The 19,700-nt window shown below is 40.6% G+C and overlaps 1 protein-coding gene and 1 non-coding gene across 3 annotated transcripts in view; both read left to right on the top strand.

Annotated features, from left to right (window-relative positions):
• The window catches only part of igdcc4 (immunoglobulin superfamily, DCC subclass, member 4), a 73,645-nt gene extending 54,612 nt beyond the window's left edge, over positions 1–19,033 (top strand). Inside the window, exons 15-20 of one of the 2 annotated variants that reach the window (XM_049600230.1) lie at positions 2,540–2,710; positions 2,912–3,046; positions 5,313–5,415; positions 5,598–5,829; positions 5,947–6,075; positions 8,737–19,033. In XM_049600230.1, the coding sequence (XP_049456187.1) occupies positions 2,540–2,710; positions 2,912–3,046; positions 5,313–5,415; positions 5,598–5,829; positions 5,947–6,075; positions 8,737–9,273 (1,307 nt within the window). In that variant the 3' untranslated portion in view covers positions 9,274–19,033. The remainder of the gene's footprint in view (positions 1–2,539; positions 2,711–2,911; positions 3,047–5,312; positions 5,416–5,597; positions 5,830–5,946; positions 6,076–8,736) is intronic. The other variant, XM_049600235.1, reaches the window with a different exon arrangement.
• Positions 19,034–19,235: 202 nt separating this feature from the next.
• On the top strand, positions 19,236–19,318 carry trnal-cag (transfer RNA leucine (anticodon CAG)). The gene has a single exon. It is a non-coding gene; the product is annotated as a tRNA-Leu (tRNA).
• Positions 19,319–19,700: the final 382 nt, after the last annotated feature.

A 19,700-nucleotide genomic window follows, 5' to 3' on the forward strand; every position in this document is an offset into this window, starting at 1 on the left:
ATCATACTATCAAATTCACAAAAGCTCTGTCTGAATACATTGCTCTTCTTAATGGGTTCAGTTGACTATTTAATCTGCAATTTCCTATGACCTGTATCTCAAACACACACCGTGTGAAACTGTACGTGGGCAACTGTGCACTCAATGGGTATGGACTTGATTTTTCACTAATTTTATTTACTTTTTATTCTTCTATGTCTTCTATATCCATCCATTCGTTCCATTCTCATGAGCTTGATATCTCAGGGATACCAAGAAGGAATTTCCTCAAATTTGGCGCAAACATCCACTTGGACTCATGGATAAACTAATTAGATTTTGGTGGTCAAAGGTCACTGTGACCTCATAAAAACATGTTTTTGGCCAAAAGTAAAAAAGTTAATTGTGACAAAAGTTCATACAAATGTCTAATAGAATAAAATGATGCATTGATGACATTTTATATCTAAAAGATCAAAGGTCAACTTCACTTTGAAGTTCTGCAGAAATAATTCCCATACTACCATACTATATAGTCTACCAGAAAAAGATTTAGTATGTCCCAACACATAGTGTGTCAAATGCAGTGTGCAGAGTGCCTGGATGTGTTCTACTACATCCAGATGGATTTTGCAGTATGCAAGCCAGCACGCTTTTCTGGCTGTTCTGACCCACAATCCTTTGCTGTCAGAAGTCACAATGATGCATGACAGCCTATTCAGGAGACTGATGGACCAGTCAATTTGTAAAAATAGAAATACTTTAATTGAATACAATTATCATAAATATAACCAACAACAAAAGGGCATATATATTAAATGACAATGAGAGAGAAATGTATATCCTAAGTAGTTTTACTATTGTGAATATAATATGTTATGATCTACAGTGTATGCAGTTATTACTTACTGCAAAATAACAGCATCAGAGTTGACTGGGTTGACCTCCATCTTTGGCGAACTAGGTGAACGCATTTTGTTTTCTCTCCATGAGTAAGAAGGTCAAGGTTCCGGACATAACATTACGAGGATGTAGTATGTCCCAGTTGTGTGGATGCTGCATGCAACGGTACGTACTTTTGAAAGTCAGGTGTAGTACCTACTAAAGGTAAAAAGCAACCACCCATTTTTTTTGTCCATTATTCAACAGAAGGGGAGACATTTGGTCAGATGCTGAATTGGTGACACTAATCTTGGGTGTCCACCTTGAATTTTGTAGCTTCTTTGCAGCCATCCATATTTGAAGCACTGTCTACTTTCATAGCTACATATGAGTCTGAACAGACATGGACGTAAACTGCAACTTGACTTGTTGGCAGAAGCATACAACCAAGAGGTGGTAATCCTGCTTATTTTGTAACTTTGCTTTTGAAGGATTTCTTGTAAATAAAGTTATTATTAATAGGTGCAGGCATTCTGACGCTTGCACAGCTATCACATAGGGAATAAAGCTTTTTGCTGTGGAAATTAGTAGGTAACTTCATTCAACTTCATTCATTTTTTCCCTCACTTAATATTGATTAATATAAACACTTCCTACCCTCACAACCTTTGCCGTGCCCTTGATGGAGATAGTTGACCCTAAACACCTCAAGGGGAACTAGGTATGGAGAGTGTAATTATGCTCAGCAGCTACAGGACTAGATGTAGAGGTGTGTAAATCTGTGGGAATACACACATTTACACACCTCTGGGAGGAGAGTGCAAGGTCAGTGACCGTTTTCTGTTTAAATAAAGGTAAAAAAAATAGTGAGAGGTTAAATTTTAGGGTCTTGGTCCTTTTGAATGGATTTAAAATCAACCCAAAATACAGTTATTTAAGAGTTGAGTTTTTTACCCTGTCAAGTGTTCGACTTACAGTTGATCTTGAAATATGTCGCAAATATCTCTTCATTGTTTCTGCTAAAATACATCACCTCATATCCCTTATAAATAATTTATTTTGTCTTGTTCTTGAAGTGCACATGCATGCTTTTAAAATTTTTGACTGATTAGCTCCACATGAGTTTTATTTCATTATTTTAACCTTGGTCTCCAGCTAGTAAGGTAAAGGTGTTACATATCTGCTCTCTGAAGCCTGCAGGTACTGTAATATATGCATGTGCCTGTGCATGTCAGAGTGTGTGTGTGCTCACTCACATGCAGAGCAGAGTGTTGGCTGGCCAGTGGCCAGTAGACATGGGAATTAGTAGCTGGCATTGATGGCTGATAACTGGCTGTAATGAAACACCCAGGTGTAGTAGTGGCGCTGAAATCGGCCAGCAGCCCTGTCTACAAGCCAAGTAAGGGTGGAGAGTGGAGAGTGGGCTGCTTTTAATGACATTATTACCACCAGTCACCCGCCACGCTCTCCACTGCCATGCATCATTACCTGAGCCCCAGCCCATTCCCCCATTGCCCTGCTTGTCCCCTCTCTCTTGTACCCAGGTGGCAGGGACACAAGGACGCAGATGGTTGTCACACAACATGTCAAATCCCCCACCAAGACAATATACATTCCACAGCTGTGAGGCCTCATTTCTGGGCTCTAATTACTGACCCAGTCCTCCTCTCTCCTTCAGGGCCCTCCACACCTCCTGAGGAGCTGCAGCTGAGTGCTCTGGACTCCTCCTCTGTGCTGGCGAGCTGGCGCCCTCCGCTGGAGCCTAACGGTATCATCGTCAGCTACAGGATCTTGTTCAGTGGCAACCTCAGCCAGCCTGAGCACTTGTGGGAGAACCTCTCTCAGGATGGTGGGTGTTAGCTGGCATGACACGATTCCTCTTCACTGCACTGAAAACAGTTAATCAATGAACTTTTGGCACATGTTTTATTCAGTTAAAGCATAACTTACTCCTTTATCCCCATAATATTGTTTAATATTTAATAATATTCAGTGCCTGAGTGAAACTGTGTGATTAATGGTGGGCCTTGACCCCCTCTTTCTTTTTCAGGGAGCATTACTAGTGTGGAGGTCCAGGGTTTATCCGGGGGCACCCGTTACTTTTTTAAGCTGGGAGCATCTACTGAGGTGGGGCCAGGGCCTTATTCACCTGTAAAGGATGTTCACACACCCCATCAGAAATATGGTATGTTTCAAATAGCACATATATTCAGCTCAATGCAACTCGATTCAGTTCAATTTAATTCAATCCAATTCCATTTTATTGTCGTTCAATGAAAAAAATGGCGGCACACATGCAGGTGACAGTAAAAATAAGAAATTTGGTCACAGTCGTTTTAAAATCAATGGAAAGAGTAGTCATGGTTGTGGTAGTAGAGGCAGTAGTTCAGGAAAGTGAGGTTAAATCTGTGAATGGAAACTGACATCAGAAGGAGTGAGGCAGTGGCAGTCTCAGTGTCACTAGGGTGTAAGATGCTTAATGAGAGAGGGACAACCCTAATCACTTTACTAAGGGCAGAGGCATTAATTAAGGGGAATACTTAAGTGATATCACATAATTAATTGATGATTATTCAACAACAACAACGTGACTACTAATTTTAGGTTTTGACTTTCAGTGCATAGGAAAGGGAGGTAACACAAATAATTTTGTTTCTGTTCCTTATTTTAATCCCTATATTTGCACCAGAGGTTTTCATGCTCTGACATAGGTAGATATTAGGAGGGGAGGCCACTCAATGCACTTGAATGGAAGGTGCCCCCTTTACTTTCTTCCCTCACTGATAACAACACGAAAAGTGCAGGGGACTTACATAAAATTAAAGACATTTACACCATAACCCCCCCACCCCCACCCCAGGTTCAAACCAGGAACCCTCTTGCTGTGAGACAAAGCTAACCACTGTGTTGCCCTGCTCCATATGTGTATCTCCCAATTTTGAAATAAAACCTATGCCCTTGTGTTCTGAAAAGCAGATATGGAAGCAAATAATTCATGATCATTTAAATTGAAATTCAGAACCCACTGAATACTTTACCTTGAAATTTAATCAGTATTGATTAAATTCAAAATCAGGTTTTTGAAACGGCATCACTTTTTTAACCTTCTGGATATTTCAAAGAGCAGAATCCAAACCACACAACTTCAGATATATGATTATTTTGAAAGTTAAATAATTCAGCACTATAAATTCTGCAGTATTTTGATTTCAATGCAAAGTATTCAGAAGTGGTGGTTAAATTTCACAGATAGATATTCGGTTGCCTCTAAGATTCATAATATTATGGTCATTTTTGCATCCGTAAGCACTCCACAAATTCTCTCTCTCTCTCTCTCTCTCTCTCTCTCTCTCTCTCTCACACACACACACACACACACACACACACACAGACCGTTTCCTATTAAAGTGGGTAATTTGTCCCTGCCAGCGGAGAAAGTGGAGCTCGGCAGGACACTGTTATTTCGCCTCTCCTACTCTGGTGCATTTTGAGGACAATATTAAGTGTGGATATCAAAGGGGCAGCCTCATCAGCGACCCCCAGGGGAGATCTTTGAATTACTGCTCTCTGTGCCTTGCAGACTTGCTGTGAAAAGCACTTTCTTTACTCTCATGTCACTTTGTGTTTAAGCATGCAATCTCATTACACACTTTTTATTCGATCAGTCAGCACTTTAGCTTTGACTGTAATTATTAAATGCCCCTTTTGTCTTTAAACAGAGGGAGTCATAAATACTGAACTATTATGTGAACCACCAGCAATAAAAACAAGTGTACAGTTTAGTTTAAGCATTTAACTTCTCTCTCTTCATGCTCCTATTTAACTCTTTGGTGCAAATTAGATGGGAATTGACTGTCAAAAGGATCAAGTATCTGGAATATCCCAACATTAAACCTAAATTCAATAAGCAGTTGAAATGCATTTTTGTTGTACCCAAATCCTTAATAAGACAGAGTAACAGGTTTATTTTGTTCACATAGACTGTAATAGTGTTGCCAGTATGCAGTGTGAATGGGAGTGAGATGGCTGGTGGGTGGGTGAGAGCTCCTGCCATCTGTTTCCTCTCCTCTCAATGTCCAGACTGCCAAAGACACCCAGCATAAATGAATATCAATGAAGGTCTGCTGTCCCTCGTTGAGTGTTGCCTCATATCTCTTCACTATACTGTAACTTTGCCTTAAATGAAGGAATCAATATGCAGTGTGCATTTACATCAGACCCCGGCCAAATAGTATTTCAATCCAGATATGTTATTATAATTCTTAATATTTTCTTAAGCTGGAGCTCTAGATATGAGCCAAAGCTCCTGGCAACAGATCACACATGAAAAGCAATATGGCAGATATTTCTGGGAGTGGCGACATTTCAGCCATGTGCCAACTTGGATTGCTGTTTACATTAATTCTTACGTTTTTTTCCCTCCTATTCCGTGTTGTGTGATATTTTAACAGAGCTGGACATCCACGCAGTGACAGGCATCATAGTTGGTGTGTGTCTGGGACTGATATGCATCCTCCTCTGCATGTGCTTCAGCTTTCGAAATGGCAAATCCAGGTGAGGTAACTCTACAGTGTCAGCACTTGTCCAATACCTAAGCACATTTTAGTTTTTTGACTTGCATGGAACAACTGCTGTAAAAAAGAGAGCCAGCTAAAACAACCCAGGCAACTGTACTATGTTTAGTCTTGTATTGTGCCCAACCCCTACACTATCCCTTTCATTTCTCCTCCAAACAGAGAGGTGTCTGGGGGCTTGGACTCCACAGCTGTGACCCCTCAGTACAGGCGAGGAGGTTGCCCCATTCCCTCCAACGTGCCAGAGTGCAGCGATAGCCATGAGCTGGAGACACTGATGCCCCCAGGCAGCCAAGAGTCTGGTCAGCAGCTAGAAGAGGCCCCAGAGGAGCAGAGCCTGATGGCAAGTGCTAATCCAGGGGAAGGGGAGGATGCCCCTGCACCTGAACCCAAGGTCAAAACCTGCAGGGGGGGGGGGGTTCTTCTCCAGATGGGCCTTGGATACTCTTATTTTTCACGTGTTGAAAGAGGGATAATAGTTGTAATTTTGGTGCATTCCACTGTCTTGCAGGCTGCTTGGAATGGCTCTGTGAGTCATAACTGGGCCAACAGAATCACTAGATACAGAGACACCATAACAGAAGACTCTCCAACACTCATTAATGGAGCTCTCAACATGCTAATTACTGATAACAGCACGGTAAATAAATGACCTAAATTCAATGACTAATATATTTTAGCTATCGACTTGTCTTTGAAGAGCAACTCTAGCTGTAGCATCACTGGATTAAATGGCATTTCCAAGTGACTGTTTGCTAAACCACGCCCGCCTTAGTTACTGTTGCTGTGCCTTTCAAGTTTTCTGTTCTTGCATGGCACTATGAAGTTCCCAAGGAGCAGATTAACCACTTCAAATTTACAGTGATATTTTTTAAACAATAGCTCCCTGATATCAGAAAGAGGTTAACAAAAGTAGGGTTTCTCATTTCTGGCTGCTGAACATCAGTTCTGCTGGCTGAAATGAGAATCATCACTGGCAGATTTTATCAGTTATAGCTAGCTGGCTAACTATGCTAAGGCTAACTTCATGTATTGATTGAAAATGCTGTCTTCAGAAGACTTTTTAATATTTACAGCTGACTGGTTTACAACAAAAACTCTGTAAGGCGTTCTTAAACATGCACTTGATGGCTAAATATATGATGCTGTGCTGAAGACAGAGGCTAAAGTTGCATATCACAGGCAAAAAGTCAGCTTAAAGTCAACATAATGCTATCTCAATTAATAAAACTTTCCTAAATCCAACAGAGCACACCAGGGTGAGAATGTTAGTTAGCATCACCCTGGTTCTCGTCAAAAAGTCAAAAGGCCATTTTTCCATTTAATTTTGGATTACTGCAGAACACAAGCTGTGTGGCAAACAAAGGTTTATGATACTTTTGTGTTGTGTTCAGCAAGATAATCTTCACAAATCAATACCACTTCAATGACTTTCTAGCCTAAATGCAACTGCCAGAATTAAAAAGCGAACATTAGGTTGCAAACAGACTACACCACAATCGCATTACTTAACATCCCTAGCCGCTTGTTGGCAACCAGGTTTTTAAAGACACATAAAAACTTCCAAGTTCAAGAGTGGGGTATTCACTGAAGTATTTTATGCTGAAGAACGAAATGTGAAAATGTCTTAAGCTTGTGTTTACCTCAGACCTTATTTCAGTTATGTGATAAAAAACCCATTCAAAAACCCCACTTTGAGACAAGGGAACTGGGAGTGCTCTATATAGAGTGAATGTATATAATGGCATATTACCTTTAGAACCAGTATGCAACTCGTACACATACATACCTAACGTCTAGATCTGTTAAGCGTTTCCACTGCAGATGGTACTCCTAAATGGAGGCAGGGTTCTTACCAGATTGTAATAGCCATATCACTGCTCCATCCAGCCCTTGTTATATTTCCTTTTCACGGGCAATGCACAGGAATGTCTGCACCTCTCTGATTGTCCACACAATGGGGTTGCAGGCCAACATTTTCAGTACAAAAGAGAACAGGCTGGAGTCTATACAGTCACAATCAATGGGATTTTTAAAGATATTGGGTTTGTGGTTTGTGCATTGAGTGCTTGTAGAGCAAGAGTGATGATTCTCTCTTGACTAATAAAGGGACTGCAGGGTTTCTATCTTCATCCTCTAGTATCGGATTAGTGTGCTATGTATCTCAACAGAGGATGTAATGGAATGGATGATTCCATTGGTACATCCACAACTTCTCACAATGGAAACACAGAAATATCAATTTTAATATTTAATCAACTAAACTGGACTGAACAGGACTGTTAGGTGGAAATGAGGCTTCAGTTTAGTTATGTGCTCCTCAGCTCTGGCAGTAACACTAACTACAGTATGCAGTGAGCTTGTTACTCTGACATGCTAACAGTTGAAGCGTTGTGTTAGAGTGGATAACAATAAACTTTTGCTCTTCATTTTTGAAAGGGGAAAAACACACACCACTCACCTTTAACGTGAAAAAATTCAGAACTTGACAGGCCAGGTACATTTACTAAGCTATGATTGGCCCATTGCTGTCCGGGGGAGGGGTTTAGCAAACAGTCCACTGTGGTGATTGCTGATATTGCAACATGTTCTCATCCCAACTCATCATATATCACAGCTTTTTCAGTGGCCTTTCACGTCTAAATTAAACACGCTAGGTAGCCTCCTGCGTCTCTTGTTGATATTTTAGGACGGCATGTCAATTTATGCTTGTTACATGCATTGTGTCTTTTCAAAATACACCTCTGTTTTCATAGGAAATGCACAGATTCTGCTCATGTAAAACATCTTGTTTTTATGTTTATTTCCTTGTGTAACAAAAGCACATGGTTAAAAACATCATGGTTTGGCTCAACCATCAAACTGGAAGTGAGCAGCGAGCTCCTGGGTGAAAGTCCAAGGTTTGTTGGACCCATCTATCTCCCATCCTGCTCGCTCTATAGGGACTTTCCAGCTCCTTATAATGCATTTTTACCAGTGGTGTTTCAAACAGACACTGTCTGATAGTGTCACACACTGCCACCCAGTGGCGCATCATACCACTGCAACAGATGCCATTTTGCATCAGTGTCTGGCACCAAAATCACTGACAAAACAGCTGCATTTGATGAGTTCGGAATGAGAACGGGCTGGATATCTATGTATAATGCTCATCATACTCTAAGGATGTGTACTAAGGGGTATTCCTTTTAAAGGTGTTCAATTTACATGTTGCTAACCCAAAAAATATTGAATGTTTAAGTAACATGATAGATCAGCTAATACAACAACCTGAAGTAACAGTGACATTGTTTTGTTGCAGGACTTAGAAGATTGTCTGTGTACATCGGTGTGCAGTAACCAGGTGGAGGCAGAAGTCATTGTTCACTCAGAGCTGTCAGACCCAGGACGGGTGAAAGAGGAGGAGGAGGGCAGTGACAGTGAGAAGGATTCTAACACCACCAGGGGACCCTCATTATCAGAGGACAGATATTCCCCTCTGAGTCAGCCAAGCCCACCAGGAGAGGGGGACACTCTCGAAGAACTCTCATTGGCCCAAAGCCCCACGAGTCTTTCCTTGATGAAGTTGGTGGCTAATCACAACGGGGAGCTACAGGGCACAGGAGACCAGTTGAGCGCAGACATAGAGCCGCAGCAGGACATGGGACTTACCAATGGCTTCCACTCCCCAAAGACCGTACGTTCTGCACTGAGGTCAGAGCATCTGGAGAACGGGGACTCCAGACACTGCCCTTCGGCACCAGGGAAGGCCATCTCTGCTGGGCTGTCCCCTGCCCCCTTTGTCAGCTCCGGCCTTGTCCACTCTACCTCAGCAGCACACAGTTATCTGTGCCCGTAGCCCCTGCATGTAGGGCATCGACCCTTACACACACATACAGACATCTGACTAATTTTTGTTCTTTTACGTACCCAGGAAGAATCCCTAAGGATTATTTTTATGCACCTCATTACTGGATTCCTTTCTCGTCCTTGCAAAGTTTTTATAGATACTTTGAATCCATTGTTTCATATGTGTGTGTATATACAGTACACATATACAGTATATTTTTAGTGGTTGAGTACTGTATATGGGTATGCATTCTCAAGCATCACAACCATATTTTCCTCTGGGTTTTTTTCCCTGTCTGTGGGAAAGAAAGATTTAACGTAACCAAGCAGATGGAAGTGGATTGAAGGAGGCTATTCCCACTGTGTCGCACATGGCTCTGCTCCACTCAGGAATGAGAAAGCCTGGAATGTTCTGTGAGTGAGCGAGACAGGCTATCATCATGGATGGGAGGATAGGGAACACAGGCACGAATGATCTCCCTGGATTTCGTTGTGTGGATGCTACTTTACCATGGCACTGAGGAATAAGCCTTAAAGAGTATCTGTACACTCTGAGAGTGCAGAACACCTGTTTCTCTCTCCAGCCTCCTGCTGTCTCAGGGTCCACACATACACACATACACTCTGAAACACACACACACAGGAAGCTAAGGTACAGCTGATTCCATGGTAACTCACAGAAACTCAAATGGTCACCCATAAACACACATTTACACACACATATCCTGACTGGAGTGTGGGGGTCTCAGGTGCCTAATTATTGTAGGTGCGTTTATAACCTCTGTATATTTCTATAGATGATTCTATTAAGTACAAGTACAAAACACATGTCAACATGGAGGAAAAAAAACCCTTAAAATGTAAAAAGATATGGATTATACAGATTTGGTACACATGAAGTATTCTTCTCCAAAATGCCATATATCCAGGTGGAGTGGTTTTGTAAAGCAGGGACACTCAGCTGAAAAGTAAAAAGTGGTTTTGCTGTATTTCAGATGGTGGATATAGCATTTTGGAATCAAAGTATTTACATGTTTATGTTGGTATTGGTTTAATTATGTTGGTGGGAGAACCAGCAAAAATGTTACAACAACCCATCTGTAGACCTAATTGATTTGGCTCCCAATTAGGGATGCACCATACTGTGCTCTTGGTTGTCAGTTTTAATTAAGTATAATAATTTTCTTAAGTGAAAGACTTTTTTTAACTGGAGGGGAAATTCAACTTGACTCTAGAAGTCTGTCTAATCCTGGCAGAATGAAAAAATATTCCACGACACGATACTCTGCTACAGTACCAGAAACCAATAAAAGCTGACTTGAAATTTTTTAATGTATCTGATAGGAAATAGGTTTAATAAGAAAATAAAAGAAATGTTCTCCATTTTTTTAACATTGATCCAAAACATATTCTTTAAGTATTCGATCAGATTGTTTTCCATAATTGACTAACATGTAAAGCAGAGTGAGCCAGTCTTGGTTTTGGCAGTGTAAAGCGGAACTGGTGCATCCCTACTCCTTATCAACAACACTACCTCATTTCTTTTCAGGATGGTTTCCAGTGTGGTTTTATTAGTTTTATGTAACTAGCACCTTTTAAAGGTCTTTTTCTTTCTTTCTTTCTTTCTTTTTTTTTTTTTTTTTTTTTTACAGTCTTTGGTATTTGCAGAAATAATCGTCCGACACTGACTGTACGTTCTTATGTCAAAGGAATTCATGATGCTTTAATGCATTGCAGCTTCCTCTCATATCTCTAAAATATTGTGTCACTCAGTACAATATTACTGTTAAATCTCAACAGAAAACATAAACACCCAGTGTCTTTGATATGAAGCACCTTAAACTAGGTTCAACCAATTTCATCCAATTACAGTTTTGGACCCCGATTTCCAGTCAAACGAGTGCCACCTATGGGCAAGGAAAGTAATAGCTCCTGTATGTTGACATTTATGCCACCTGCCGGGAATGAGTGTTACTGTTATATATTTTTTGCACCATTAACCAATAACAAGCCATCAGTGCTCACCTTTGCGCCTTGTTTCCACTTAGGTATGTGGTCTGGTGTCCGTAGATCCGTAAATATACGGGTGATGCCTCTAGTGTCCAATGCAAGGAAGTGCATTTCTTTACGGATGGATAGAAACCTGATAGAAACTACCTGTAGCCATGGGGGGAGAGGCTAATTTTGTCTGGTTTCCGCCATCCGGTAGTTTGGAATATCTGCTTGGAGCATTCCCGGGACATGTTTTTTAGCATGTTTTGTGAACTATTAAAGTAAAAAGACGTATGAACGGCTCAGTGAGTCATAATGACAATCTGACTGTATATAATGTATAACCATATTCTAGCAGAATGATGTTACTCAGATTTACAATGTGTTGAAACTATGAACAAGTTATTTTTAATCATAAAAACTCCATGACAATCAACGAAGGCAAATGAATTGAAGACAACAGCCTGTTAGTCAGTTAGCAGCCTGTTAGCTAGCACACTGTCATACGGTCTCTTTGAAATCCACTGCAAAAGTTTAATTTTTTTTTAACTTACCTGAGGCAAATTCGAGACTGAAATATTATGGTGGGGAGGAGTTTCGCAGGCACATCAGATATCGCAGAGATTCCTGTAGGAATGAATGGACAGTTGCCTCGTCTTCATACACATACCTAAGTGAAACGAGGCGGTAAGGGGATGGAGATTTACTACCTCCTCTGCTGAAGTGAAAACGCCACAAAATAGCAATGGTTAGCAGAGAGTAATGAGATAGGAGTGAATGGTCCAAATATGTCATTTATATAAACCGTGTGAACTTGTTCTTTTACCGACTGAGCAAAGCTACAAGGCTAGCTAACTAAGCTTGTTAGCTCAGAAAACTTTGTTTTCCCTCATCATTAACTTTATTGAGCAAAACATTGTGCAGTGGTGAACAAAGTGCCAGGGTGAAGTAAACAGAACAGAAGAGGAGATATTGTGACTGACCAGTGCTGGACCAGCCAGGCAAGCTACTATGTTAAGAGTTAGCTCGCTATCCACATGGATGTATAAAGAAAACTGGGTATTGTGTCAGATGTTCAAGCCAAAAAAATATATTTCTGGGTATAAAATTACCTGGATCTTTTGCATCCATAGGGCATAGAGCAAGCACACCAGACTTCCTTCGTTAGAGCAGCTAACTTCCAGTTTAGCCCTTGGCTAACTCCAATGGGGATAAAATTATTTAATCACAAGGCTCTTCTAAACTTTCAAAATGTTTTCAGACTGAATGGATCAAATCCTGATAGTGAAAAGAGTCATTTTGCAGGGGTTGTGTTTGCTGTTTATTCTGTTAAAGAATACTATGACAAAAATGTTGGTCAAAGACATTTTCTTCCATGACAAAGACAAGACATTGACAAGCTAAAAACAGATATTTGACTGTAAAAATTATGACAAAGGTATGTTCTCATGACGAGACGACATGAAAATGTTCGTTGTGGGCTATCTGAAAATGAGAAGAGAGGAGAAACTTATTAGTAAAAACTGTTTTAAAGTCAAAGGCCGAGAATGGCTGTTGCTTGCATTTATTTTCTTGTGCTGTAGCATTATGAGATCGGACCGCTGAAGGCCTTCTATACTCCAGTAAATAGTCAGTGCCAGGATGTTTAACTAACCAGCAAAACATTAGCGCGAGTTGTGAGCTGTAATTCGGCAGTAAATAAGCAGCCAAGTATGTCTGACTGTGGATGGTGGAACTGTTGAATGGTTTTATGGAGTTTGTTGGTGCAGCAGCGGCTGTTAGCCTGACAGGCAAGTAGAAGGCTTGTTAAAAGTTTTTATCACTGACTCTTTTAGCGGCCATGAGTCTAAACCTCCAGACAAACATTTTGCAGGTTTAAGAAGAATTCTGGCTGAAGTAAAGTTTTTTTTTCAGCCTTTTAACAGTACATCAATAAGTTGGCAGGTGGCAGAAGTGTTAGAAATACAGTAGCTTTACCATTCTTTGCCCATAGGCGGCGATACTCATGAGTAAGAGTGAGTTTGTGAGTATATTACAAGCTGGTTTCATGAGGTGCTTCACATCAAACAGACTATTTTAAAGATGACGACACTACACCTAAACTCATTTTGCTTGTGATGGAAAGAAAGGATGAGGGTATGCCTACTCTGTATGAGTGTGATATAAACTGTAGATGAAACCCATACATTTGTATGATTCTGAGATAATGGCAAGTTTGCCAAGGTTGGGATCAGTTCATTAAAAACAGTAATAATAATAATAACAATAATAAATATTCACTTTAGATTAACATAATTAAGCAGAACATTGAGTCCAGCCCTCTTGTATATCATCCTCTCTCAGGTGGCTTCCTTCTAGTCATCCAGCAGTGAGAAGGGAGTGGATACTCCCCTTCTATCCTGCCCAAGTTTCTACCTATGTCCATGCAAGTGTCAAACTCTCACCAGCTCAACTCAGCCACATCAGCAACAGAAATGTAAATGGTTTCTCATAACATGTATGAAACACCCCGAACCAACATAATAGTGTTTTCTCTAAAACTTATATTGTTCTTGACTTTCTGAACAAAATGCATGGTTGGTACCTCAAAGAGAATTATTTTTTTAGCCTTGCCATGTATGTATACTTATCATCACAACAAGATGTTTTTGCAGCAGTAGCAGTCATATAGGGACAGAAGTGAATGTGTTTTTAGCAAACCTGGGTCAAACATTAACTGCAACATCTTTTGGGGGTGAATAAGTGGGGTTTGCCACATCAGGAAAATTCAGATTTTAACAGCTGTCAGTTACAGAAATTTTTATTAATACCTTCTCATTAGACTAAATATGTATGGCACCCACTGTAACATGCTATTTGGCAAACATCACTTAAATAGTACTTAAAGAGCAATTTAACATCAAGCTCACCTATGGCAGGTAACTGCTGCTGCACCTCTCAACTCATCAATCTAAAGTGACAAGTGTGTTTTACTTGTGGCCCCATTCCAATTAGGGATGCCAGAACATGTTCCCATCAGCTGTTAAAACACCTGCTGTGACATCATTTTGGTTAGAATTTAAATGTATAGAAAGCTGTGCAGTCACGGCTTTCCGGCCCTGTGGTTTGATGATCATTTGTCCTTTATATGCAGTAAGCTAAAGCAAACCACCAAAATGTGTATATTTTTGATTCAGGTTCTTTACTGATACTGTTCTATATTGATGCCGTTTCTTGTTATCCTTAAAAAGCCTGTGTGTCCTGAGTGCAGAAAGAAGCATAATATTCTCAAAAGCATTCCAGTTTGATATCTTAAACATACCTCTCTCAGTCCAGGTCAGCCATGATGATGAACCTTAAGAGGAGAAGTGCTAAAACCTTAGACTGTGTTCCTGCTCTGAAAGGTTTCATGAAGACCTTGGTTCAGTTATCCATTCACAACACCATTTGCAGATATTGAAGCCTGAGCTGCAGTGTTTGCAAAACTGCTTGGACTACGACCAAGTGGATGGAGGTCACTGAACCAGAGCCTTTACAGGAATACTTCACCTGCAAAATGACCATCTGTATATCATTTACCTTGAATTCATGAAGAACAAATTCTTTCCCCATGCTTTCAAAGAAGACGAAGAATCCAAAAAAGGCGAACATTCTTCGTAAATCGAAGTAAGCAGGGACTTCATTTAACAACAGAAACTATATCAAAACATCTTTTTACAAACTCTCACATAACTCCTGCAGTATGATCCAAGTCTCAGTTCTTCAGTCGTACACTCAGTGCTTTCCAAAACATGCATTTTTGCTAAAACATTTAAAAAATGTCAGTACAAATGGTCCTGCTACTGGGTCATGTGTGGCTTGCACAGAGCTCATACCGCTATTTGTAGGCAAAAGTGTTTTATACAACACATTCTTACTCCGACCTCATCAAATATAGACATTGTGGTCATGGACTTTCCATGTCCTCATAGGACATGCAAGGTACCCTGGGTGCGTTGGTTGTTAACTCTCTGGGACACCGTGTTAAGTTCTGCCTGTTACATGCTTTGTCTTCGTTCAAGATACACTTCCGTATCACAGGAAATTTACATCGGTACAACACCAAAAATTTACGTTTTTTTTGTCCTTCAACAAAAAACACATGGTTGGGTTGAACAAAACCACATGGTTAGGTTTAAGCAACAAAAACACGTGGTTGGGTTTAGGAATAAAGAACAGGGTTTGGCAGTCTGGGTTTTTGGGTTTAGAATCTTATGGGACGTGAACACTGCTCTCTCGATTTAGGGCTGGGCGGTATGACCTAAAATTCATATCACGGTATAAATCAAATCCCTTCACGGTAACGGTATATATCGCGGTATAAATTTAAGTGTAAAAGTAATTATAGAAGTGTTTCTGAATGGGTTTTGTAGTCCCTTAGCAAAGCTAAATTGATATAAAAAAAAAACAACAACAACAAAAGCAAAGATATAATGTATTTTTTAGAGCATTTATTGTGCAGAATGCAGATCTCAAAACTCAAAATTAAAACCCAGTACTCTATGGTGCAAAATGTCCCCTGGGATCTATATCAAAAGGTAATTTCCTTCTTTTAGCAAAATCCTAAATGACTGAGTTGTGTTTTTTCCACCTGGACCTTTATGCTCTGCCATTTCTCCTCTAATCATCACGCTGTAACCTGTGACAGGCTGCTATGATACCACAACTATCACACATTCACATATGGAGTTTTTTGTGGAGCCCCTAGCGTCACATAGGTTTACATTACCAAAGGTTTATGACAGACTCTCTTGCCGAAAACCAACTCCTGCGTGCGCACGGCGAGAGAGGAGAGGGAGAGACGCTGTGCTGCTGCCAGAGGAGACACTGAATGAGTTCCCTCTGAGCGGTAAGTCGCTAAAAGAGTCTGAGAAGTCCGGGGCTGTTCATAAAACATTAACTCACTCACTCACAAGTCCTCCAGCAACACATGCTGCACGTGCTACGCTAAATCATGGACGTGAACCAGCTCCTCTTGCTCCGCTGTCTCTGTGCTCGCAGCCATTTTCACACTGAGGCAGGTGCGATGACATCATCAACGATAGGACGGTAGAGCGCAAATCTCTACCATGGGCCCAATTTATATCATTTCTACCGTCTACCGCATATACCGTGCAGCCCTATCTCGATTGAAAGTCAGTGTTTGTTGGACCCATCGACCACCCCTCTCGCCCCACTTGGACTTTCACAGCCTTAACTACAAGGGTAACCAGCCAATGAAAGGATACCTTTTTTTGTTGGTTTCTGACGCCACAAGTCACTGCCCAAGTGCCGGATTTCGACACCTTCGGAGTGTGACCAGGCTCTTTTATATTGTAATGTTTTAGTGAAAATGCAGGTGTTTGGAAAGTACTGAGCATACGACTGGATAAATGAGACTTGGATTATACTGCACGAGTTGTGTTAATGTTTGCAAATAGATGTTTTTATATAGTTTTGCTGGTAGTAAATGTGGACCCCAATAAGGAATTAAGGAAGAACGTTAGCCTTTTTTGGATTTTCCCATGGAGGCATGCTAGAATAACAAAGATGTCTTAAATTCAATATGACAGTGCGGTGAGTAATTGATATACAAATGGTCATTTTGCAGGTGACATATTCCTTTAAAATAGTCTTTTAAGTAAGTTGTCCGTCACTGTGACAAAAATGAAATTCACCTTTCAAACATTTTCTTGTTTGGAATACACAAATGTGTTTTTTTGTTTGGTTATGTTTAAAATTTTTTGTAGATATATTTCTTAGTGGATGCAAAGCAACCATTACCTTACATTTAGCAGCGGTTCATCCCTCCATGATAGAGAGTATTCAAAGACACACTGTGACAAAGTCTCTATTGTCACTGCGGACAGTCCACAGCCATTTGGTAATAAAGCAGACTAACATAAAGTACAGATTATTTGCTGTGATGCTTTTCTGCCCAGTAATTCTCTACACCACTACAACAATTTGTCCTAAATGACATTTAACAGACTGACTGGAACTGATTTGTGCCAGTGACTTGCAGTATTTGGATGTAATTCAGTTAAAAAGAAGTTGGATTTTATGGTAACTGCCAAAATCTTATGTAGAATCTCTCACTGAAATTGTCCAGTGTACAGTAGATGGTTCATTTTAGTAACACACAGTATTTAAAACTAGGGGTTTCATAAATATTTCAGTCATATCCAGCTGTTTTGCCTTTGTTTCAAGTCTTGATGCAGTAGTGGATTATTATGGTGTGTGGAGCCGACACAGAGGGTCTGAAATGGGGATAAGCATAAAACCTGCCTCCAGCATAAAGGATGTATGCTCTCCTTATGGACCTCTATTAACTCTTTTAACCACTATCTTTTAAAACATGTTATTTTTATCCTATTGTTCGTCTCTTTGTTGGCTAGAACAATCAGATTGTTTTTTGGAGGATACCTACTCATACCCTCATTTTGTTGAGATGATAATTTCTTTGATAATTTTGTTCATTTCATTCTCTTTTATAAGGGTTTTATTAAACAGTATACCTCATGTTGGTAACTTGTTGATTTGATTCTGATCAGTTTCTTGATACTGCACATTTTGTAACGAGTAGAACATATATACCGTACGTTAAGCATCTGGTTGTTTTGTGAGTCAAGAGAGGACAGAATCGACTGTTTCGTTTTACCTCAGTCAAAGTTTTTACTCAGTGGCCTGGATGGTCCAGTCTAGTGGTGAAGGGGTGAACAAATGAGGGGAGGAGGGGTCAGTGGAAGTAATCTGGATTGACTTTTGGTATTCTGCAATAGTAGTTGCTTTTTAAAGAGTTTAAGGCATGGGTTCACTCAAACGGTACTCATGCTTCAAACAAAAATCACGGGAGAAAAAAATAAAAAGTGTCTGCTTCTGCTGAGTAACAGCCTAGCAGACACTTTTTGGTAGAACTCCACTTTAACACAACCCAGGCGACTGAAGTACTAAGCAGGAAGAAGGGCTAAAGGGATATCCTCCCCAGGCAGGTCATACCTCTCAGTGCAGACAGCCATTTCGAAATAATTGTCTCTTCTCAGGTGCCCCATTTTTGCATAAAATTGTAGAGGATCATGCCAGCATATTCAACTCAGATACATGTCATTTGTTGTCAAACAACGCCTCATTTTGTTCTTTTGGATAGCAAATCAAGGAAAATCTTATGCATAAATGATATTTTGTTTCGTACAAATCACGCAGTGTATTTCTGTCTTTCTGGCTTTTCTCTGTACATTCTGGTGCTTCGGTGGTGAGCTGCTTTGTCCAGTGATGTCACACTGTGCATTTTTTGTACGTCTTCTCTAGTTTTGTGTGTACCAGCTCAGTCGTGCTTCTCAGAATGTGTAAGCACAGACTCTGTGGTCATGTGCCACCAGCGACGTTCTGCAGCTACTCAGACACCTTTGTAATCATTGTGTGCTGAAAAAGACCTCATCCATGTCAAAGGACGCTACTGTAGGAGCAAATAGTAGAAGCACTTAATAGATTAGCACTTCTTCTTGGGCCATGAGCAACTTTGGACTGTCATCTTTACATTTTTAGAAGTGCAATTTTCTTAGTCTGTAAAATGACAGATGGATTACTCAGTGTTAGTCATGGCGACTGTAGTCATGATTTGTGATAGAAACATTGCTTGTTCAGAGGTACCATCACAGGATAGGTAGTACTTGTGGTTTGTAGAAATATTTCCACTGTGTTACCATATGTGAAAATGTCAAATCTCACAGCAACTCTCAAGATGTCTGTGGAAACTACTCTTCTGTAAATAAACATCAAAGAAAGAAGTTAAAACGGCTCAGTAGATTTTTTTATGCCTCTGCACCGTCAACAGATGCGTAATGTTTTTGGGTTGTCTTTCCTTTAGTTGGACTGTCTCATTCTCATGAACGCAATATCTCAAGAACGACCTGAGGCCATTTCCTCAAACTTGGCAAAAACATTTACTTGGACTCAGGGATGAACTGATTACACTGACGAGCTGTCAGGATGGCCGAGTGGTCAAAGGCGCTGCGTTCAGGTCACAGTCTCCCCTGGAGGTGTGGGTTCAAATCCCACTTCTGACAGCTAACTTTTGGGGGTGGTATTAGCTCAGTCCATAGGGACTTTGCTTGGGAACCGGAGGATGGCCGTTTCAAGCTCCCGTCTGGACCAAATATATGGAGTGTGGACTGGTAGCTGGAGAGATGCCAGTTTACCTCCTGGGCACTGCCGAGGTGCCCTTGAGTAAGGCACCGCACTCCCCAACCGCTCGGGGCCCCCTCATTCTGACATCTCTCCATTTAATGCATCCTGTTTGTGCATGTGTGTGTGTGTGTAATTCGGGCCTGTGTGTATATGTATATGACAACAGAGTGAAAAGATTGAATTTCCCCCTTGGGGATTAATAAAGTATATAAAATTAAAATTAGAATTTGGTGGTTGAAGGTTAAAGGTCAGGGTTAGTGT

This window comes from Epinephelus fuscoguttatus, linkage group LG2, assembly GCF_011397635.1.
Source record: "Epinephelus fuscoguttatus linkage group LG2, E.fuscoguttatus.final_Chr_v1".
NCBI lineage: Eukaryota > Metazoa > Chordata > Actinopteri > Perciformes > Serranidae > Epinephelus > Epinephelus fuscoguttatus.